The sequence below is a fragment of the Falco rusticolus genome, chromosome Z, assembly GCF_015220075.1.
Source record: "Falco rusticolus isolate bFalRus1 chromosome Z, bFalRus1.pri, whole genome shotgun sequence".
NCBI classification, from domain to species: Eukaryota; Metazoa; Chordata; class Aves; order Falconiformes; family Falconidae; genus Falco; species Falco rusticolus.
In genome coordinates, this window is record NC_051210.1 from 21,507,088 (window position 1) to 21,532,117 (window position 25,030).

Genomic DNA, 25,030 nt, shown 5'->3' on the forward strand with positions numbered 1-25,030 from the left:
CTGCCACGTTAAACCCTATGGCCTGGTCCAAAGGGACCAGGGGTGGAGATTGTAATGGAAATACTTTTAATTGTTGCAACAACGATTTGGTTTGCATGTTATAGGAATTACTATAGCAGGAACTACCTCAACCAGTGGAGAACAAGCCTTACAACAAGCAATGAGAGTGCAGCAGCAACCCGACCTGAGCTGGCTTTGGTGCCCAGTAACTTCACGCAACATACCACCTCTCCTGTTCTGAATGACCACCATAACAGATGGAACACAAAGCCATGGACTAAATTAATTCAGTGGATATTTATGTTTCTGGAGATTTTACGGGCATTTTATGGACATTTTGCAGGAGTGGTTCATAGACTATGGGAATTATTTCTGTGTATTATATCAAAGGATGGGAAGGCAGGTGGCCTTAATGAGGATGTATTGGATAGTGTGATACCTAAGCACGATGCAAATGGTATGGAATAAGGGGTGGAAAATGTGCTGGGTTTGGCTGGGACAGAGTTAGTCTTCTTCACAGTACCTGGTATGGGGCTGTGTTTTGGATTTGTGCTGGAAACAGGGTTGATAATTTAGGGACATTTTCGTTATTAGTGTTATTTTCACATATAAAACTGGGGGAAATAGAAGGCAGCGGGGGATGTTCGGAGTGATGGTATTTGTCTTTCCAAGTAACTGTTAGGCATGATGTATCTCTGCTTTCCTGGAGGTGGCTGGACACCTGCCTGCCAATGTGAATCATAAGAATCATAGAACGGTTTGGGTTGGAAGAGACCTTAAAGATCTCCTAGTTCCAGTCCCCCCGCCATAGGCAGGGACACCTTCCACCAAACCAGGTTGCTCAAAGCCCCATCCAGCCTGGCCTTGAACACTGCCAGGGATGGGGCACCCACAGCTTCTCCGGGCAGCCTGCTCCAGCACCTCACCAGCCTCACAGTGAAGAATTTCTTGTGAAGTAGTGAATGAATGCCCTGTTTTGCTTTGCTTGCATGTCAGCTTTTGCTTTACCTGTTACACTTTCTTTATCTCAGCCTATGAGTTTTCTCACTTTTAGGTTTGCGATTCTCTCCTGAAATGGAGTACTGGACCTCTGAGCAGGGGTGTGGGAGGCTCCATGGGAGGCTGGCCAGGGCCAGTAAGGGCCCTCAGGGTTCTGGAAACCATGAAGAGAACTGCAGTCATTTATTCCACCTGTCAAGACTATGTTTTAAAATTAGTCTCCTGTATTACAGGTTTAAACAGGCTTTCAGAGAATCTTTGCTTCCTGACTTAGTTAAGCAAGCATTGCCGCACCATTCAGTTTCATGAAGAAATCCTGCAGCATTAAGTAACGACTGTATGTCTCCAGTTCCCTCTGATACAAGGCAACACAGCCTCAGACTTCTTCTGTGGGCTTAGTATCATTCCCAATTTTGAGGCATTAGATGGTTTCAAAATACCTTTTAAAACTGTAACAGTTTTTGCCAGTTATCTTAAGCTTCTTGTTAATGATGGTGAGCTCTAGCTACTCATGACATCTTGTGCTATCATCTGTGAGATGCTATAGCTATTATTCAGAGAAACTATAAATATGAACTATGTCATATGAATCTGAAGCGAGAAATGTTCTCTGTCCCAAACACTTTAGGCTGTAGAGAGACAAGACACATTAACAGCGTAAGATACAAAAAAACCCACAGGTCAAAAGAGGGTGATAGAAGAAAGACAGAACTATCAAGGCCTGAGACCACAAATGTACGCAGAAGGGTTTTAGCTACACAGAGTGAGTTTTGGTATCACATGAGTGTAAGAGGGTTTCTTAAGTAGGCAAGTAGGGTAGAGGAGGGAAGAGGCGAGACACTATGGCAAGCAAACATTAGAGTGAGATTCTGATTCAGAAAGATGAGGACAGTACATTTCTGAGTGGTGACAAAGACAGTGACAAGACTGTGATGCCAGAAGGAATGACAAATTAGATTCCCTAAAATCCAGGGTGAAGAGCTGCAGAACGGTACTGTGGTATTCTTTGCTATCAACAGTCTATCAGTTTTTGTGCTATCAACAGTCCCTGGTGTGTTCTAGGATGGATTTGGGGGTTCTCTACATTTATGTCCTTTGGCAGTACTTGTTCTGCCAGCACTTGTCAAGAGTGTCAAGTGGGACTACTGACCCAATAGTTAAGCCCAACCAATGCACCTTTCAGAAGCAAGGCAGGGATGGCACAGCATGGAATTAGCTCTGTGAGTTCTCAGGTGTTCCCCAAGGCCATCAGGGAATCGAAAATTACAAAACTGCAGAAATGTTACTCCCAGCCCCAAAACTCACCAGCTGTAGTCTAGCCTTGGTAGCCAGCCAACTCAGTTAGGCCCCTGTCCTGTTTCAGGCAGGGTGTTGATCTCTCTTCCTAGGTAACAAGTGACAGGGTAAGAGGCAATGCCCTCAAGTTGTGCCAGGAGAGGTTTAGATTGGGTATTAGGAAAAATTTCAGCAGAAGGGTTGTCATACATCAGAATAGGCTGCCCAGAGAAGTGGTTGAGCCACCATCCCTGGATGTGGAGATGTGGCACTTCAGCACATTGTACTCGTGGACTTGGCAGTGCTAGTTAAATGGTTGGACTCCATGATTTTAAAGGTCTTTTCCAACATGAACTGGATTCTATGATTGCTAAAGAAAACCTCACATCCCTTTTCTCCTGGTGCAAGCACCACAGGCAGCAGCTCCCTAGCTGGGTTTTTTGGGTCTGTGAGATGGGCTTCCACAGACAGATCTTTCATTTCTCTAGCTGCATTCCATGGACAGGCTAGAAAGCCAAAGAACTAAGTGCAATGCATAAGCCCTGCTTCACCTTTGCAAGACATCCAGCAACATCTGGATGAAAGATAGGCGCAGGGTCACCAATTGCTGCTGCTGTTTTGAGCAGAGAGGTAGAAACATCACCTGGGGGTAACAAAAGTACAAGCCCTTCTTGTGGAAAACAGGCTGCAAATACATCTGCATCATGCTGCTTCAGCTGCTCCTTCCCAGCAACAAGCCCCTGCAGCTCTTAGTTCCCAGGTTTGAAAATTGTCTTCCTTGTATTACTGCTTCAAGTGGCTCATCCTTTGGATGCCCACACAGTGGTGAAATGACCATAGCAGCTGCATGTCAGTGCTCAGGCATGTGGGTGGATACCTTTTGGCTTTGGGGAGTTGAACCAGGGAGTTGTGCTCACTGTTGCGCAGCCTTTAAGGAGGTCAGTGTGGCAAGTATTAAACCAAAAGGAAAGCTATAAAGATAGAGGGAAGACTATACCCTTCAGTGGAGAAAGACAATAAATGGCGATGGATGTTAGCCCCTCTTACAGACTTCAAGGGTATAATAAAGCTATAACATTAATTACAATTTTAATTGTTGCTTACCCTCTATCAATCAGAGTAATTCACTCCAGTTACTTATGACACTCAATCTTAAACCACACTAAATCAAAATCACCAAGAGTGTGAATTTATAAGATCTGTTTTGCTGCAGAAGCATTAACGGTCTCAGCTGAAAAAAAAAATCAATGATACATTTCAATACAAAACCATCTGAGCCTTTACTATAGAAGTAATAAGGCATTTATTATTTCAAGAGCCCTGCATTCACAATATCCCCTTTCCAAAGAAAACACCCCTTCCTTCCCATTTTTATGAGGCTAATTTGTAGTATGTCACCACTGTGAGACTTCTGAATGTGTTCAGAACAAGACAATAAGAGTAAGCCACAGATGAATGATGTGTAGTAAAAATCAATAAACCTTATAACTAGTCACTAAGGGAACTGATTTTATGCCTATAAAAATAAAACAATTATAGCAATATTAATGGCAGATTCATCATAGTAATATAAAAAGTCCAAGTGTGCTTGTCTGTTGGGAATCTTTAATTCATCCTTCTGTAGTACGTTTTCACAAGGTAGAAGAAGTGGAACCGACTTCAAGAACAAGCTTTAACTTGCAGTAATTCACCCTGTCAAAAAAAACCCAAACAAACACAAACCCAAAAAAACCAGTAAAGCTTAAAGAAACAGTTTTGACAATCAATATAAGTGGGATATGCACGGAAGGACAAAAGTTAAAGCCTCAAAAACCTGACCAGTAAATCTGATTTTTTTTTATGTTATGATTAGTGATTTCACATTACTGTGTACTGTGTTAACCGCACTCTAACAAAACTGGCGGTATAGCCACATAAAATACTTATTTTGTGGTAATGCAGGTTAAGCACAGCAAGGGACTTTTTTTTTTTAATCAAGAGGTCAGCTGTTTTTAGGCGACTGTTGTTGGGGGGGGGGGGTGTGTGTGCAATACAGATATAATAGAAATAATTTGCCTATAATTTATAGCACACAGATCTGCTCTAAAACAAGTAATTTAAGTTCTACTAATAGCATCCAAGGTGTTTCTATGGGCCTTTTTCAAGCCTAGCAGGATCAACTGAAAGAGGTCCACTGCCATCTGGCTTGGGCCCTGTATTGCCCACTGGGAGAGGACAACACCACAGGCCCAGCTAGGAGGCACAGGATGGCTGCAGGCACACACCAGTGACTGAGCCTCAGGGAGAACCGCTGGGGACACAGACTAGTAGCTGTGTGATAGCTGCAGCCTCTGCTACCTGTGACACATCTTTCAAGTGGCCCATAGACACTAAGAAAGTACAAAACTGACTTTTTTTCTTTATTCTGATTGCCAATTATTTAAGGCAAGTATAAAAATCAAAGCATTTGATATATGTTTTACATAAAATAAACTAGATTACAGCATAAAACAAGTAACCAGGCAATGGCATTAAAGTCTCTCTTCTAAAACGGGGTATTTGTAAACATTAAAAAAAAGACTGCAGGACTATTCAAGTAATAGAACAATCACAGATGTCTTCTGGTATGCAGGCTATTAGGTTATCTGCCATTCAAGATTATCAAAAAAGACATTTCATTATTCACAGATGCTCATTATCTCCATTTAAAATCTATACATTATATACAACACAGTTTTTGTGGTACTAGAATCCCCATGCCTTCCAAAGGTATATTTTTTTCACAATACACAATTACAATGAAACAGTGAATACAGTAACATTTTACACTGATGCATCTTAATAGGAGCCACCAAATAGACGTCTACATTGTACCAAAGTGTCATCACAGTTAGCCTCTCTGAGAGCTTGTGGGAAATATCAGAAGGGTATGCAAGGTTCAGGCACACTGATACATAACATTATTTACAATTGGAAAGAAAAAAAAAGGAAAAACAAAAAGAAAGAAGAAGAGAAAAGAAACAAACAGCCTTTTGCAGTTAACGCCTTCTAAACATGACAAATACATATCTCCATTTACTGTGTGGTTCGCAACTTAGCAGCAGACCCTGTGTGCGAGCCTTGGTACTGATACAAAAAAAGTAAAGAATATATATATATTTTTATATATATATGTATATATATATATATACGCATATATATATATAAAAACAGAAGTCTAATTACAGCAACATTTGTTACTCTGTGATAAAATCTGCAATTTACAAAAATGAAATGACTGGTTTTTGCCTGCCATTAAGGCATTTCAAATTAACACCATGGAACTGATGTCTGTAATAACGCGCTTCCTCATGTGATCCAGTCACATGACAATGTGTATCTCCAAACTCATCATTCTCTGAAAAGAGAAAGAAGAATGTTTTACTATGCAATATCCCTTCCTACCAGTTTTTTTCTGAAATCTGCACAGTATTCTCTATCTCAAGACAGACAACAAGCCATGTCCTCATCCCTCCCCTGCCAGGAACAACATACTCACAAGTAACCCATGCCAGAATTTATCTTCTGGGTTCTGACACCCTAGCATCCATCAGCTCTTTCAGGGCTAGAAACCCTTCTCACTCAAATAATTCCAGTTAAGACCCTTACATGGCTGCTTGTTTTCAGAGTTAGCTTTCAGAAAGACACCCGTAACCATGGAATGTTACAGTATTATTTAATACATTAAACTCTGAGGCTTAACACAGCAGCAATGAAAGAAACCCTGATGCTAAGGATGCTTTGGGTTTTTCACTTGAGATGGGATCATTATAATACTGAAGAGTTTTTATCGCCTCGAAGAGTAATGATGATGGTTGAAGACTAAATTCAACTGAAAATGTAGTAAATAACCAAGAGGCAAATGTGTGGAACAGGTACGTAACTTAAATACAATGTCCTCTCTAACAGACTCCCAAGCAAATCTCTCTGAAAGCAAAATCAGCAAACCAGGCAGAGCTGCAGAATAGATGAAATCTGAAGTTTTCCTGGTAGCACATGTCTAACTGAACATGAACTTTAAACCCTTTTTTATATAAATGGGTTTATATTTATATAAAAATGTGGATCTTAATAATTTGTTTTATCTTAATACCAATGCTTAAAACATAGTCTATAGAAAATCTCAGAACACAGACTACTTGTTCCTTCTTAAAAATCTGTTAAAGGACACAACTAAGGAAAAAAATGTCACCTTAATGAGAATAAAACTACAATTAACCCAAAGTCCCACATTTTTCTTCATCCTTAAAAACTGTGTCATAAAAGGAACTGCTGACTATCAGGCTATAAAACCTATTTCCTTTCTTCTTTCTATGTTAAGATACATAATTTAAGATTTACTGGCTATTTACCTTCTTTGTGCAGGAAACATACCAGATGCAGACGCCTGCGCAGCCACCTGCTGAGTGGCAACAAGGGCAGCAGAGGTCAATCCTGAGGGAAAGAAGAAAGAAGAAATGTTGATGTGCTTCTGGTTTTAATGGATTTTTGTGCTCAAATAAATGTTAGGAAACATCTCTAAGGCACACAGACAAAAATCCCACCATTAGAAATTGGTTGCCTGAAATAGTTGCGATTTATGCATTGGGGTTTTAACATTGCATAAATCGCAACTATTTCAGGCAATGGTTTTAAGACAGTCTGCCTGTATGATCAATATGCCTCCATACAGTAAACTGAATTGTCCTTGATAGATATTTTACAAGAAAATATAGCATTCCTAGTTATTGTATTCCTTTCCAAATTCTGCACTGCATGATGCTAAGTGGTTTGTACAAGTTCCTGAATAGGAAGCTCAGTAGAAATAATAGGTACCAGGAAACAACAAGAATCAAGTCACAGTGAATTACAGAAACGACATGCCAGCTGCTCAGAATACAATACTTTCATAATAACTTACCATTTTTACAGTTTTCCTACTGAACAAGCAAAATGCATCCCAAAAGGCATACGGAATCACTGAATCAAACTGGGAAATGTCAAGACTTTTACACAGGAAAAATAACTGCTGAGGCACCAAGTGAAGGTAATGAATTAATGTCATTTAGCCACCAGTTGTGATGGCGTGTACTTTGCTGCATGAGAGGAAATATCCTTTTAATTCAGCTAGACTCTAGGGTTAGAGAAAAACAGTCAAAGACTGGTATAAAACCTGGGGACAATGAATTGTATCTTACTGTGCTGCTTTTTCCCTGACTGTAACTTTGGGCCCCGCATTTGCCAAAATACAGTCCTCTTTCAGACAGTCGAATTACAACAAGACCAAACCCTTGTGACTTCAATGCCTTGTACATAAAATATGTTCAGTATAAAAAGCTTTTGTCTTTGCTACACTTCTTCCATTCCTTACACAACCCTAATTATACAAAAAGGAGGTTATTTGGTTTGGGTTTTTTACAGCCTTTCAGCCAGCTGATGCCAGCTTGCAGTAGGAATCAAAACATTCACATGAATGAAAGCCTAACTGGTACATCTTTAATAATGCTCTAACACACAGTTTTGTAAATGCAATTTGGTATTTTCAGGCATGAAGCTATTCGTTTGCTGTTAGTCCATGCCATGAGTTTTCAAGCTTTCTTCCTAAATGTAAAAACACTTCTGATTTAACAAGGGGATCTCTAGTCAAAATGCTTCAAGTAGGCATGATTTCCAATGTAACAAATCCATGTCGCAAGCTAATCCCACCATTGGAAATCTTCTACTCACCTTGAAATGGGTCATATTGTCCAGGTATAAGGGGGTAACCCATTCCAACATGTGTGTGATGGTGTGTATGGAGATGTCGCTGGCTAAAAGGAGAATGACGGTCTCGTTCCCTCTCTGCTTCCCGTTCACGCTCAGCTGCTGATTTTTCCACAGGCTAGTAATAACAAGTGAAAGAAAACTGATGTCAGAATTTTAAAAGGGACAAAATCACAACAAAACCACACTTGCCATAAAACCACACTTGCCATTACCTGGCAACAACCTTTTGAATTCAAATGACAAAGCTGATTTTTTTTCTGAAGAAGTATCTCTACTGGATTATTTGCACTTGATTCTGATCTAAAGCTGGCATATTTAGTTAATGGAAGAATTTCCAATGCACAGACATTTTGAGGCAACACCTTTCATTTACAAAATTGGAGCCACCATGATGACTTCTAGTTTTGGGCTCCCTGAAGCTTGCATGACTTGCCAATGCCTGAACAACTTAGCTGAACTACTGAAAGCTGATGTAAACGAATCCTCAGCCCTCTAATGCACTCTGGCAATCAAGCCTGCCTAAATAGCAAGAAAGGCTTTTTAAAAACAGAATCAAAGTCAGTGACTTGCTCAAAATTAATACTAGCACCAACATATGAATGTAAAATAACAGTATTTGCTCCAATGTGGAAATCTTTAGAAATGGGGGCTGCTGATCCACTAATTTGGAATATGTGGCTTCTTGGCAAATACAGGGAGGGGATAATACCAAATCCCACAGTCCAATTCCTCATTTTGTTATCTGTTTCCAAACAGGAGCTTCCTGTTTAACTGCAATAAACTGTGCACCAGGAGGTATCTCTGAAATCTATGTTTCTGTAAGTCCATTCAAGATTGCAAGACCGAGCACAGAACTGTGTTACATGTGTCACTTCCCGTTTACGTCATGGAAGCATCCTGACTATAAAGTGCTTTTATTTTAAGGAGTATTGTAAAGAAGGACTGTGCATTTAGAGCTTGATGCCAGACTGTGTGCTTTTTAGAATGGTGTTCTCTACCCCTCCCTATATATACCACTGTTCAGTAGCAAGAGATGAAGCCTTACAACAGGGGACTTGCTGCGATACTGGTTGGCATGCTGCTGGAGCAAATCCAGTGCTTTGGACTCAGTGGTTGATTTCACATTGATGCTCGGGCTGGTATTGACTTTCTCTGCCTCTTCTCTCCCTGACACCTTCCCATAAACTGGATAGTGAAATCCTGGAGAGAGATAGGCCCCTGCAGGTAAACAATAAATATCACATCAAGTTACTGTTTTTACATTTTGGTTATATCAAGGTGGAAGGATGAGATGCCAGGACAGAGGATAACATAAAAAAATGGATCACATGACTATCAAACAGCATCTTTGCTCTTCAATTTCTTCACCTAATTTACCCTGATGAATGGAGGTTGTAAAGAGGGTTGAGCTGATAGCCATTTCAGACATTTATGGGTCCTCTTTAAGTGAAAGGAATAGTAACCATAATGGTTCTGACAGTAAGTGCTTAGAATATTTTTATAGGCAATAAACTATCTGTCAGTCTAACAGCAATAGCAGACTGTCAAGGGTTGAGAAAACTGTAGCTGGGAACTGTAACAGTTCATAAAAGGAACATCTTGTATTAAATCAGTTTCATCTACAGAACTTTCCCTAGTGGAAGCACAAGCAAAACAAATGTCACCCATGAAGCTTCTAATTTACCCTAGCTACTAACAGAGATATTAAAATGCAGGCTTTACTGCAATTTCAGGGTGTAAATCTTAACTAGCATGCAAGGCAAATTTCAGAATACATACCAGGATAGCTGTGCATTAGGACAGGAGAGACTGCGCGATAGGCTGGATGGTTGGGATCATACATCTGTGGATAAGGATAAGCATGCAAGTACTGGATATAGGACTGATGCTGACTCATTGGTGAGGAAACTGCTACTCTAGCACCCCGAGAGTCCTTCCAATTTACAGGAGTCTTTCGATCATCATTTTTTATCTTGCCTTCATCCACTGATTGAGAATCAGAACGCTTGACCTCTTTAGGCTCCTCTTTAATGCTTGCTAATGAGACAGGAAGGTTAGGCAGGGAACTTTCCTTGTTAGGTGTTTTTCTAGGGCTGTCTTCTTTTAACTTTTTCTCACGATCAAGTTCTTCTGATTTCTGCTGATCAAGATATTTAGGCTGATAGACATAATGATGCCATGTTCGGGAATCTGGATCCTAATATGGAGGGGGGGAAAAAAATTGTTCTCAACTGAAATGTTGAAATAAGGTAATTATTGATATTTCAAATACTTCAATTAATGTATTTTTAATAGCATATCCCTACTACATAGAGGAGAGGTTTGCTTGCTACAGAGTGCCTAGAGCTCAAAGTCAAACCAATATTCTCATGAAGGAGCAAGAGGCTATTATCAAAGTTTAATTCAATTGCTTCATCTTATATCCTTCTTCATGCCTTTAACTAGTTTAATCATGAAATACATATGCATTGAATCAAAGTTCTGAGACCATGCTATTCATAAAACATTTTAATTAAAGCCCACAGAGCGATTTTCCCACTAGAGAGCAAAAAATATCTGTGAACCACAAATTAAAGCTGGCTAATGATATGTCAGAGCACTTAGATTACCTGGAACAATGAACCTGAAAAACTGATCTAGCTGGGAAGACGCTAATGCTGCCTCTGGTATCACAAACATTCAGGAATCAGTGAAGCCAGACATCAAGGCAAACCTCTTCAGCTGACAGTCTTATTTCAAGTTTGTAAAATTACACATGGATAAGTATTTACAGGATCAGGACCTCATGGTTTAAAGAACATGTACACGATATCATAAATACATTTTTGCATAATATATTACATAGACCAGTTTATAAACATGTTACAGATTTAGTTAGGTTAGTTCTTTACAAGGCCACACCAAACCAGTACTGAGCAGTAACAGGAAGACTTTCTTCTCTAATAGAGGATATGCAAGAGCTAATTGTAAACATTATCTCCAGTTGATATACACATTTATGGTATAAGTAACAGAAACATAAGCACACAACTAGACACTTGGACAGTCTGGTTCAAATACTGATTTGAATCAGCAGAAATCTCCTACCCAGAGCTGTACCATCCCACTTCCTTTAGAGCTCCCTAACTCCCACTCACCTGACCCCACCGTATCTTGAAAGACAGCCCATAAGGGTGAAGTGTGGGATGTACGGTACACCAGAACATGAAAGCATCAAGCATTGAGGCTCCAGTTCAGAGCACGGAGACAGTTGCATTGCCTTGAATGAAGGCAATGTGACATCTAGGAAGGTCAGCATGAAGCCACTGGATGAAATTCTGGTTCCACTGAAGTCAATGGCAAAACTATCACTGACTTCAATGAAGAGAGGATTTCATCCATTGTGTAGGTCTGTAGGGGCTTGAGGTTGGTTGAGGAGAGAAGGGGAACTTAACTGCTTCAAAAAGGTCACCTTGGGTTAAGATAAAGAGCTGAGTTTCAAGCCAACTCTTCAAAGAACCAGCTCACCCATCTTTAGTAAATGCCAACTGTCATTTAACAAAAAAAAGAAACACTTCAAACCATATTTCAAATCTACTTTAAGTCCTCTCACAATGAAAGCCGCTTATTTTGCTTGAAATTTCTCATTTCTGAACTAAGCAAACTGCTTAGAATTTACATCTAAAAGAGAAATCTAATTCTGTTTTATTCATGCATGTAATTTAAAGTAGTCTATTCAGGTTTTAAGCCTGCATTCTGTCACCACCTTGCTAGATTACTTTTTTTTTTTCCAAACAGCTCATCTGAAAGGTCTATGGGTCTGTTCGCAGACTACAGTACTATCCAGCATGAAAAAAGGATGGTGGAGCTTGTTTGGCTGCAAAGGTAGAAGAACATAGCAGAATCAGGGACAAAATCTCAAATGACTTAAGGATAAATCAAGACACTCTTGTTCCATTTCCTGTGATCTCACCTGTTTAAATCTTGTGGTTGGATCAACTCCTGTTTGCTTCATGGAATCCATAACAGATTTCATCTCCACAGCCTCCTTTATAAGCTGGTGGTTTTCCATTTGTTTGGCTTTGAAACTGTCAGACTGAAGTTGCTGCTGGTGATTGGAAAGGAGCTGTGATTTGCTTGTCTCCTCACCTTTGTTAGCGACTGATGACCCTATTTTAGTGCTATTTTTACTGGACTCTGGAGTTGAAGGGGCTTTTGAAATAGTGGCAGATGGAATATTCTTCTGCTTATTGTCATCCTTCCCAATCTCCTTCAAGGGAGGGTCATTCTTCCTTTCACAGTCCCTTCCAGTTTGTGCCATTTTCTGTTCTGCTAGTCTCTGGTCCTCATAGTATTTTTCATACTGCTGCCTGTAAGCAGGGTTAGAGGCCATCAAGGACTTTTGGTCCATATAAAGCCCATAGGCATACTGTCCATAATAAAGTGACTGAGCAAGTGCAGGGTGTCTTTGTGTTATTACTGACTGATGTTGTGGCTGCAAATTAGAGGAAGTGCTTTCACTTTTCTTGGCATCTAATGGTTCTGCCTTCTCTTTCTTCTCAGCCTCTTCCTCAGTCTCTTTTTTGATCTTCAGTCCCTGTGGGGTACTGCTGTTCCCAGCTGCTGGGGCACTGACCTGTCCAGAGTGCATGTAACTTGGGGAATAATAAGGATCGTAGCCATGGTAATACGGAGAATGGGACTCTTTCACTTGAGCCGATTGTGCTGTGGTTGAAGAATGTCCTTTTACAACACCGTCCTTATTAGAAATAATATCCGACGGAGAGCTGGCCTTTGACCTCATGCCCTCTGACCTGCTGTCAGAGCCACCATCATCAGCCGCATCAGAAATATCCGAGTAAGCAGGGCTGTTGGTTTTAGCGGCCGCGCTATCTGCACCATTTTGTGTCAACACGTGCAGTGGCGCCATGGCAGATTGTCCATTCACCAAAGTGCTGCATTCCATCCTGGAGGCACTCCCTATGGAAGGGCTGGGCGCATTGTCTGTGAACGTGTAAACCTTATCAGCTTCAGCCTTAATACTTGCCATCCTGCTCTCTTGAGACTCTGACAGTCCATTAGCTAGCACTTCATTCTTGTTGAGATGGTCCTTTAAAAAATGTCCAGATAAGTCTTTCCCAGACCCTTTTGAATCCTCCAGCTTTCCCAGCTTAGAATCCATCTTGGGGCTTCCTGTCTCTTTGCCTTCTTTGTCCTTCAGCTTTCGCTTCTCCTTTTTCTTTTTGTCCTTGAGTGATGTGAGAGCTGGGTTTACAGTGCTTGGCTCTCCCATAATTGTGGGCTTTGGTTGAATAGGTTTTAGCGGAGGGCTCTTTGGTGTAGCCTGAACAATAGTAGTTGTCAAAGATGGAAGTCCCGGTATTGTCCCTGTAGTGGTGGTTGTGAAGGCTGTAGTAGGTATAGCTATTAATTGGGGAGGAGTCGGTGCTGGCGCTGGGGCAATGGGTCTGGCTGTTTTCAGTTTCGAAAGGTTTTTATCAACCTTGCAATTGTTCGCTTTCTTGCCTTTCTCACCCAAACTCTTCTTGTCGATTAACCCTTCAGCCTCCAATTTTGGCATTTCGGTTTGCAAATTGCCATCTGCTACCGAGCAATTATCCAGTGTTGCTGCCATATTAGAAATTACCGGAAGGCTGTTCAGCTCACTGTTCAGACCCTTCTTTTTGCCAGAATTCTTGCCAGTTTTGGAACTGATAACTGAACCAGGGCCATTGCTGGCCAGTTCCCTTTTTCCCTTGGGAGTCCCTGGGGTAGTGATGGAGGAAGGAGATGTTGGTGCTTTTAGTGGGTCAAAGCCTGGCAAACTTGTGCTTGGCTCACTGCATTCAAGTGCCACGTTACTCAATGCTTCCTCACAGTCTGAAATTTTGTCTTCACTGTCAGGCTCAAACTCTAGTTTGTTTTCTGGGTCTAAATGTGCATGAGCCTGATGGTAGCGCAGTCCATTAATGTGCTTGTACTTTTTGTTGCAGTTGGGATGAGGACAGTCAATCAGCACTGGAGAAGAGCAGCCTTGGTCCAAAAAAGTAGTCTCAGGTTTCCCCTGTGGGGTGGTAGGAGTGCTCCTAGAGTTAGTACGAACACGTTTTCCACATTTATTGTCCTCTGAACTGGAATTCAAATCTAGCTCCATTGGAGGCTTAGTTTTCCTCTTGTTTGTGGATGAAGGGCTGGCTTTGACTTCATCCATGGAGCAGTTAGGGGGTGTCCTGCGCCCACTTGAGTTAAGGCTGCCCCTCCTCCCCTTCCCATTGGCACCACCTCGATTCTTATTCTGAAGTCCTCTGGACTCTGCAAAACTCGCATCATTCCCAGGTACAGCTGCAGCTGCAGCGGACCTTGCCCGCTTTCCCCTGCCCCGTCCTCCACGCATTTCCAGGTCGCTTGTTGGTGATTCACAAAACCTATATAAACAACATCAGATTTCATCAGCAGGAGCTATGAACTGAATAAATACCAAACCACCACCACTTCACGACAGAAACTTCATACATGCTAAAGGAAAGATGCCCTTCTGCCAAATGAGAATGCTACAGTCTCAAACAGAAAGTCACTCAAAAAGGACAAAAATGGTAGGAACAAGACCACCTAATTTGAACAATGGAGAGAAAAGTTCTCCAAACTCACAGAAATGCATTTTTAAATGAATTGCCTTCTGATTGAATCCCATGTATTTCCCACTCTCTCTCAAAAACCCAAAACAAAAATAAGTAAAACCTCCCACCCCACAATGCAGTGTGGAACAGAGAATTACTCGTTTCACTGGTGCATGTTTTCAATTATAACCAGTTGGTTTTTATTAATCTCTGTACATTCTCTTGACAGAGATTGGGGGTGAAAATACAGCAGAGAAAAAACAGACTCAGAATGACTGCCTACCTAGGAGGGGCCCAGTCATGCTTTGTGCAGTCCAGCAGTGTTCCCACATAAGTCTTGTTCCTCCATGTAACATTTACCACTAGGACACCTACAGTGGGAGAAAAACAAAGTATTATCACAGTCAGAACAATAATTGGGGTAGGCTTTTTGTTTTGCTCTTTTTTCATATTTTTTTTCTTTTCTTCCCCACAAAATGAGAGCTGTATTCTCATCTGCTTTCAGATGCTGTGTTCTGTACTGTTCCTCTTCTGGTTTCAGTGACCTCAAGTTAAAGCCCACAGGGAAGACAGCAAACAACAAAGAACAAGGGTGTGTGTGCACATACGTATGTGTGTAAGGGAGTGTGTGCCTGTGTGCCAGTGTGTGTTATCAAGCTACAGCTGACAGAAGGAAATGAGTTTTGCCATGTCCTGCTGTAAAACAGCAACACTCACCTCTTAATTTTGCTATTATTGCACATAATTGCTTTCGCTTGGCAGCCAGCCAGCATAAACTAAGCACCAGTTACAGTGTTTAAATCAGTAGGTGACTGAGAAGAATCTGCTTTCCTTTGAACAATATGATAATGATGCTTCTATTTATTTGAAATTGCATATATCCAAGCACACGAACACACACACACACATACACATGTGTGCACTGCAAGTTTGTTCAGCAGATGTAGATGGAAACATGGGTTATTTGCTTTGCTTTTTCTTCTGTGGAAAGTGAGGGCTAGACAGGAAAATGCAACCATGCAGTGAAGCCAAGAGGAATCACAATAGAGAGAGATGGAAAGACGGATCCTTTACAAAATGTACTGTAATAAATCTACTGTAATTTAATTACTTTTCCACTTACAACTTTTATTAAATGTAAATTTGCCTGCCCACCTAAGGCAGACTTCTAGCTTTGGTTTATTCAAAGCATGGTAAGGATATCCTAAGTAACAATAAATGTGGGGGATACAATTCAAACGTTTTCAGGTTGCCCTCAAACACTTCTTCACATAATTCAGCATCATCTTTATGGATTAGCCAGTGTAATGACCCCTTTAATTCATCAACTTCTGCAGATAAACACAGGACTGTATTATTGAACCTGTCATCTCTTCTCATTAGAACACATGCTGAAATAAAAAATCTATTTTACCTAGCAAAGAAAGGCATGATGCAACATGTTTCCAATTTATGAGAGGTATGAAGACACTAACTTGCAGCTGCCAGCCTTGAGACTTCTTTTTCTTCTACGCTTCCCTTATTCTAGCTGTAGCGTTTCTATAATGGACATAATAATGGCATGATGCCAGAATGTTTCCAGCCAGTCTTTTACTTCGCCTTACTCTTGCGATTCCTGATTTTGAACTAAAACCATCATCTCCCCTGACACCCCCCCCCCCCCCCCCCCCCCCCATTTTCTGCTGCACCAAGGTAAACACGCAACCAGCTGCGTATTTCCTCAGGGGCCTTTTAACAGCGGAGGAGTATTTGAAGCGTGGTTAGCAGAGGTACCAGGGAAGAAGGGAATTCCTTGACAATTCTCTGTTGCAGATTTGAAAATTACTCCCCATATGGTTTACGTCGCCATTACGATAAGGCGACCAGAATTCCACACGCCAGGGCGAACCCATCTGAGGGATATAAGGCAAACGGGCTCTTCCCGCCAGGGCCAGTGCCAGGCCCTGAGCACCTAGAAGGATTAGGGTTAAACCACTATGCCGTAATTCAGTGTCCTACGCAAACCTGGCTGCCGGGGCAGGGGGGGAGTGACCCCAAAAACCCACAAGGAACGACCCGCGCTTCACCCTGCCCGCCCCGGGACCGCGGCCTGGGCGGCGCGGGCGCAGCCGGGCCCGGGAGCCCGCCGGCAGCTCCGGCTCCTGATTGGCCGCTCCCGGCTCTGCGGCGCCTGCTGCCTGCCATTGGTGGCAGGGCCGGGGCGGGGCGGGGCGGGAGCGGGGCGGGGCGGGAGCGGCGCGGGCCGGGGCGGGGCGGGCCGGGGCGGGGCGGGAGCGGCGCGGGCTGTGCCCGTGCCCGCCGGACAGGGGCGGGGGAGGCCCCGCAGCGCCCAGCGCGCCTTACGCGGGCACGGGCGGAGGGGTCCGGCCACCGGGAACCTGCCCCCGCGGACCAGGGCCCGGGGCGGCCCGCAGGGCTCCGCCGCGACTGACCCCCACCGGGGCAGCTCGGCCAGTGCCGCCGGGACGGAGGAGCTTCGAGCGGCCGACGCCGTTCCCCTCCTGTACAGGAATCGCGCCGCGCCAGGCTGCGGACCGGGAGGAGCGCACCGCAGGCCCGCGGGGGAGCACGTGCCACTGGAACTCCGGGTCCTGCAACACCAAGTGGTGTTCCCACCTTCCATGGTGTTCCCACCTGCCACTCGCAGCTACGGAGAGATGCTCAACAGGTGCCTCTCTGGTAACGGCCATGCTTTCCTTCCACCCTGACAGCGTCGGCGCCCGAGTGAAAATGAGGGGCGCGTCCCACCAGCAGGCCCTGCGGTGCCATGCAGCCCCATCCCCAGCAGCAGCGCGGTGGCTCCCTCCCGGCCATCCACTAGCATCTGTCCAGCCTTCCCCAGAAGATGCAAAGCATTGAGGGCTTTCTGACTGCCCACGGAGTGATTTGATTACAGAAGAATTAGCCACACCATTCGTTTCTCCCCAGCTAGCTCACATTTGGCCTTTTGTTAAAATGTCACTGTTAGGTTGTGCGGTGGTTTGGGTTTTCTTAAATCAAGGTGTATTTCTTAAGTAAGTCTCCACCTTCCTCAGTATTTGTAGTCATGCCTATCTCTACGAGCATTTTATTTATTTATTAATTTCTATAACAGACATAGGGATAGTCTGTTACCTATTGATAAGAAAAGATGGCAAAGTAGATGGCATGGAGTAGGTGTAACAATAAAATCCCCTGAAATCAATACACGTCAGCAATTCTTAAAAGACATTCAAATGACCTTCCAATGTAAGAAAGTCAATACCTCAAAAGCAAACACGAGTAAGTTCTTCCCTTAAAGTCAGTTACATTTAGCATCTCATTAAGTTTGTTAGTCTTAGCACAGGCCCCACTATGTAAGTAGGAGGGAAGATTAATATCCATGCTGCGTTAGAATAACTGTGGCAAGGAATAAATTTCCTTTCCCTAGTGAACAGTACATTACTCAGCCACAGGTTAAGATTCCAGAGAACTGGCAGTGAAGGTAGCTTATTTAATCTTCAAAGATTATCACAGGAACAGGTCAAGAGAATATAACATGGGAGGTAGGACTGACCCCAAAGGAAACATGCAACTGGAGGCTTACTAGACTAAAGCACTGGAAAATGAAAACAGAAATGAGAAAGGTTAAGTAGTCCACAATATACACTAGCTGCACTACTGAAGAGAACAGATTATGCTTGCTGCACCCAGTCAGCATATATTATTACAGGTCTCTGATCCAAAATATTGTCCTGGCACAGAGCTCAAGCTCAAAACAAGAACCTCTGCTGGGACTCGTCTGCGCTGCCACAGAGGCAGCACACCAACAGTACTACAGCAGTGTTCAGCTCACCTCCAAGTACTGCATCCAAGTACACTGGGCAACCAGTCATAGATACACTAACCCTTCTCTAAGTTGTTCCAACTCATCTCCTCTTTTAAGCATGTGTGTGCTGGGACATACCTGCCCACATACCCACTCCATCTTAAGAAGTAAGTAACATAGCACACACAGGATCAAACCTCACTGGGGCTGTGTCAAGCCATAAGAAGATCCTGTAACGATACTTCCCCTTACACTGGACTATACATCATGTAACAATCATTTTAGCATTGCCTGAACAAGAGTGAAAATCCAAACACTGTCAGAGGTCTGAGGAACTCCACAGGTTTCATACTTTCTGAATAAAGAGATGTATTTTCACCTTAAAAAAATCCCAAGAGGCTAAACTATTTAAAATAACTTACTGGAGAATGGGAGAAAAATTCAGATGCTCGTAATGCAGTGTACCTGAGAGTATCACAACTCTTAAGACTCCAATTCAGGAAACCTGGCCAAAAATATAATCCTGTTCATGTGAGGTTGGCTCAAACAACAGTGAATACATTTAGATTACATGCAAATGTTTCTTTCGTCACGTAAGGGTGTCAACTCAAAGAGTTTCACCAATTACCAGAGCACAGGTCACAAGTGTTGGGTGCAATTGAGAAAAAACTTATCACAAAGTGAGGGTGTAAATGTAATTTGGTTTATCATTCCATTTGCAAATTACATAACTATTCACAGTTACAGTATATCTGAAATTAACAGTATCCTCCACAGTCCTCAGTGTCAAATATCACAAATCAAAGCAGCCAAGAATAAGAAAAAAAAAAATTCAAAAGTTGCTACCCATGCAACTCTAGTGAACCTGTGTGTACAAATTACAAAATGGTGTCTAACACAAGAAAAGGGGTCATGTTACCTCAGAGTTTTACAGTTCATCTACACTAGTCAGTACCTTTTCTGCAGAAATCCATTATTAGTCAAGGCAGGATCATACACAAAACCTTTAATGCATGGCAAAGGTACACATAGGATGTTACCTAGTGCACACCACTGTTAATACAAGTCCCTCCTTTAACATCAAGGGGAATTTCATTAGCCTGTTAGGAGCAGCAAGAAAATATTCTGTATTTTGGTGCTTTCCTTCACGCTGCATGTACTGTTATAAGCTTTTTTCTTTACTTGTCACAGTCACAACCACAATGTTTATGGCAAAAAATTATCCAAAAGATAGGGAAAACATGCCTAGAGGAGCACAAAACCATTTTACATAAGCAGTTCAGATAGATATAATGGAATAATCTGCACAAAATAACGGTGACAATTTTACTTGGATTTTATTATGGAATGAAAGATCACATGTCACAAAAATAATTTGTAATAAAATCATTTTTAGAAATCTACAAAAAGCAGCAGTTTTTATGACTTCTATGGATACGATGCGTCTGTTCTCTTTCCTTTCCCCTCCCTTCCTTCATTTCAGTGACTGCATAATGAAGAGCAGAACTAAAATTGGCTATTTACTCTTAACTAAATTTACCAGATGAAATATCTCATCACAAATTGGAAATGAACTACCTAGGTTTGTTGTTCACTATTTGAAAAAAAGAACCATGCTCTTTCAAAGTCAGCCTAAAAATTGCAGATGTGCTGTTTTGACACAAAAACATCAAAATCACAAGGCATCCTCAGTACCAAGCCAGGCTACTATTCATGTCAGCTCCCGTTAACACTGCACTTCTAGCAGCCACATCAAGCTTGTAAGGGCCTAGTCAAACCTAACAGGATACACTCCTGCAGATGTTCCTTCATCTAAAAACCAAAAGACTGAAGGATCTAGTCTAAACCAGATATTAATCCTTTTGCGTTCCTGACTTGGTTTTCAGCAATGAACACAAGCCAATAATTTTTATGCTTTGTATTCAAAACTCCTAAAATGAGATCATGTGGTTAGGAATCAAATTATCACATTCGTATCTTAAATGCAGGCCCTAGTTTTTGAAAATACTGGCTTTAGAAAACAAACGCATTCAAATTCCAACATAAGTAGACATTACTCAATCAATCTGACTGGACAGCCTGACTCAATGTTTACAGCATAGGCTGCTATTGCGTTCAAATTAAAGCATTTGCTGCAAAATTCTGTTTTAGTTCAAGTTGATTATTTTCCCAGAAAACTCAAAAGACCAGTTATCTGAATGGGTGAATGGGTACACCTTCATTTTTGTAAAAAGAGCTGTTCTCTCTGTTCTTAGCAGAGAATCTGGCCAAAAGTATCTGCAAAATTCTGGAGAAAGTGCATCTGCACGAAGTCCTTCTGATCATTTGTGTAACTGATCTGTTGAAGAATATTTAAATGATCTTCTAAAACTAGGAATAATTTGACTGCCTTTCAGGCACCAAGTCACTTACATTTAAAAACTCACTAAGTTATGCTAAATGTTAAGCAGAGTCCTACTTGCTCAAAATTCCCATTCAGTTAACAGTTCTGCCTACTGTCTTTACTGTTCTGAATAAATTTTAAGGCAACTTTTGCTGATGCCAGAGGAAGATCTACTAAAGTATACTATGCTTTGTAGCAATTTTTATAAGATTACTTCTTAAAAGTTTAATATGACAAAGTCTTGTAGCAGTATTCCTGTGGCATAGCAGCTCTGCAAGGTTGAGATGCAATTCTCGGTATTTGAGAAGGCATCATATCATCACTTGATGTAACATTACAGGAAAATCAATTCCCCATATCTTTATGATCAGTGAAACCAGAAATGTTTTTGCAAACCAAATTCCATTCGCCTTTTGTCCGAGCCTTGCCAAGTACAAATAATACAGGCATGCCTGGGATACCCAAACCACGGCACATCTGTCACCAGTGAGTACACTGCCACCATGGATTAAGCACATTTTATTCTGCATCTGGCACTGCAAATTTTTTAATCCCACATATATCTATTTGGCATCACTGTTCTAACAGTAACTAAAGTATATGAAGTGCAAAAAGCTGCGAGACGAAAATCTATAACCTTAGGGTTATCTCAGGCTTTTTCATTGCAATTGGTGTAGTAAGAGCAGTATAACTCATTCACCACACCATCATCAATCCCAGATCTACATATACACCTGCAGTTCATCCAGGCATAAAAAACACAGAACAATGTTTATATTAGACTTTTAATGCAAATGGATTATTTCTCTCTGATTGCTTCCATCAAGGAAGTAATCAAAAATTAACAGTAAACACTATACGTATAAAGTCAAGTCTTCCACACCGAATGCTGATCTGGTAGACATGCAATTTATTTACTACTTTAATCACACTCTGTCTAGCATGGCACAAGAACTTAACTACATCTACAGCAGGTGCACATGTAACAGACATCAACACCAGAAAGCCTGACAAAGTAATGACTGTCAGGTGGCCTGGAAATGCAAGACTGGTGGCTTGGTTTTTTATTTCTTTTTTTGGTGGTTTAGGGTTTTTTTGTTTGTCTGTTTGTTTGTGTTTTTAAAGAGCTCTACTGCTGCACTGAATGTTTGAAAAGTCACTTAAACCACATCCTGTAACTAAATCATCTAGAGCACAGATCTGCAATTAGTCATTTTGGGAGCTGGCCTTTACCTAAACAAGTACTGTAGAGTAATGAAGCTGAGAAGATCGGATAGGATTGAGGAAAAGAAGCACAATGAAACACAGCTGGTACAGTCATAAACCTCCCAGACACTGAGCTGTGGTGTTAATACTTTATGAAAGCATAGTAAGTTTAAAGGTTAAAGGACTGAGAGGCTAAAGCCTGCTATTTTAGTCAATGTTGCTCTGCTGGTGGCTAAAGCAGGTTGGCATTACTCTAGCCACATAAACTACAGCAGCTTGTTCAACAGCGTAACAAACCAAATTCATATCCATGTGATTTCCAGTAAGTTCTGAGTAATGTCAACCTAAATGGATACTTTATTGAAATGGCATGTCCTTTCTTTCCCCCTTCATTATGAAGTCACCAGTACAATATAGCTAGACTAGCAACCACCATCCTAGCTTGAAAAAGCTCTGTTATACCTTTAGTAATATATGAACAAAACCTCTTATTCCCTGGATTTGCATTATATACTCCCATTTGCATTCCGAAAAGAAGCAGCAGTTGCACGGTGTGAAGCACCTCCAGAAGCCGTGGAACTGGGCCGTCAAGGAGACAACTTTTTCATCCCACCTAACAGTAACTGTAATATATTGTCTTAATCTAGAGGTTTATCCCAGAGCATATAGAAGAATAAACACTGAAATAGCTGAAGAAGGCCTGTTTCCCCATGAGCCCATGTGCTTAATACAGAAAAGAACACACAGCCACTTCCATCACTGTCACAGTTCCCACAGCCTTTGTTCTGAAGCCTGATGAGCTGTATTGATTTGGGAAAATCATTGAGCTTCTTGGAAAACTAGACTCTAGCTTATTCACCACCATCTATTTCTTTCTCATGAAGACAGTTGGTCAATATTCAGTTGAATGGTCAGCTAAAAGGAGCACTGGTTTCTTTTCTTTTCCTTGCCTCCCTAGTAACATCCTTTTGTAGCTTTAGTATAAAACAAAACAGCAGAAGACTTGTTGCTGAGGGTGACCTGAAATGGTAGTGCCTCTGGACAAAAATATGACTTTGAAATGCTAAAGGCAGGTTGGCTCTGGAAAACAGTGCAGCATCTAATCATAGAGCTTATGTCCCTTATCATTTATAATAACAATACCACTATAGTTTTTTCAGTGTATGTTTATTCTAAAGACAGTCTGCCTAACAAATAACCAATAAGCAAGATCTGGATGCAAATGGAAAGCTGAAAGAAAAATAAATGGTCCTAATCAAACAGAAGGTTAAATTTTGCACTCGTTAAAAAAGTAATAAAAGACTCAATGAAAACTGGGTAGTACCCCAGAAAGTACATCAGATTGAGTCTCAAATGGCTTGCAAGTTTATCTACAACTCAATAGTTCTGCAAAAATATGAACTACTTAGAACAGTAATTTTGAAAACTATGAAGCCACAGTGAACAAATAGCATTTTCTCTTGTCAGATTTATATCAAAGTGATTAGATTTTGGCAGGACTAGGACAATTTTTGGATAAATTGCTGTTACACCTCTTGAATGTCTGACCATGTTTGCACCGTTTACAGGAAAATGTGCAATTAATGTTATTATAAAATAACCATAGGTTTCTGACCTCCACAGTACAACTAAAGATTTGGTTTTGTACAAACCTTACCTTTCTCTGGCCAGAGTAACAGAACCCCTTCACTGTTCTACTGAAGCTGGAGAATAAAACTGCAGTCATACTTTATTTCAGCTGACACTAAAAATGCAAGTTGAAAATCATTTAACATCTGTGTGTTCTAAAGAAAACCAAATCTGTTCAGAAATAAAGTATTTTGTTTCTCACAGATTTTTTTTCTCTTTTACTTCAGTAATCATAACTGTGATTCACATAGCCCGACACTGAAAAATGTCACATAGTCTCAATTTTAGAAGAAGGAAATGCTGTTCTGTAATTCCCTTAATTTCCCACTCACTTCTTTTTAGCCCCTATATTGCTGCTTTGTGGAACACACGGGCACTCCTATACCTTATACTAGACTGAAAGAAAAAGAAGCCCCACAATCTACTGCGTTTGCTTGTACTCTAGGACCATATGTCACTTGAGATAAGCAACAGAACACAGGGCTTTTCAGCTCATCTGTCACACTCACTTCCTGCAGTTTATATTAATTACAGGATCTCTTCAGCTAGTTATTTCCCTCCTAAACTCTTTCTCCCTTAAAAGCAAGTAAATAGCAAAGCAAAACAAGACTGGAGTGTAGTGAAAAGTACCATCATTTAAATACAAGAAGCAAGGCCAGAAAGGGAAAACCAAAACCATTTTTTCTCACCCTGACAAGCATGCGGGAGTTCCTTTAATAGTTACCTGCCTCATTTCTATTCTTCATCTCAGACACTAGACCACAGAAATACTGTTTTCATCAGCAGACTGTTGAGAAACGGCTGCAGAAATAGGGAAGCTGGTATAAATTTATGTGTGTATGCATGTGTGTGTGTGCCTATAAAAAAGACTCTTAAGGAGCTCATACATTTTTTGTTTTCTTTCTAAGGTGAGTATTTGGACATCGCAACAGAAGTTTGTGTCCTAGCTCAGAACTCTGCTTATGTAGGAACAATTCACTTGGAGAGTAAAACCCAAGCAAATAACAGATGACAAAATGCACCTATAAACCTTCAGGTGTCTTTGGTGATTAGTTCCCCAGTGCTCTACATTATGATAAAGAGCTGCCAGGTGGACACAGTGGTACAATTATTTATCAAACAGTAAAGCAGCTAATGAAACATAAAGGAAGGGAAGACAGAAGAGAGAGAATTTGTGGAAAAGAAACAGCATGGATGAAGAAACAATTCCAAGCCCTAACTATGAAAATGCTTCCAAATCTGTAGACTGCAGATACCAGAATTGCAGTCAAGCCAGGCAGACAATTCTGTTCAACCTCAAAGAGCTGCTGCTGATCCATGTACCTCATTGGGACTGAGAAGCAGAGCCTCTTATAAATTATGATGCTTTATTTAAAGTCAAAGCATTTATTT

At 41.3% G+C, this 25,030-nt stretch overlaps 1 protein-coding gene across 2 annotated transcripts in view; it reads right to left on the reverse strand.

The window, feature by feature from the left end:
• Positions 1–3,560: 3,560 nt before the first annotated feature.
• Positions 3,561–25,030, reverse strand: part of ZNF608 (zinc finger protein 608) — an 84,293-nt gene continuing 62,823 nt past the window's right edge. The window contains exons 4-10 of one of the 2 annotated variants that reach the window (XM_037374174.1): positions 14,917–15,004; positions 11,990–14,441; positions 9,817–10,234; positions 9,083–9,255; positions 7,999–8,152; positions 6,645–6,726; positions 3,561–5,650 (exon numbers count right to left, since the gene is read on the reverse strand). In XM_037374174.1, the coding sequence (XP_037230071.1) occupies positions 5,644–5,650; positions 6,645–6,726; positions 7,999–8,152; positions 9,083–9,255; positions 9,817–10,234; positions 11,990–14,441; positions 14,917–15,004 (3,374 nt within the window). In that variant the 3' untranslated portion in view covers positions 3,561–5,643. Of the gene's footprint in view, positions 5,651–6,640; positions 6,727–7,998; positions 8,153–9,082; positions 9,256–9,816; positions 10,235–11,989; positions 14,442–14,916; positions 15,005–25,030 lie in introns of those variants that run through there. The other variant, XM_037374175.1, reaches the window with a different exon arrangement.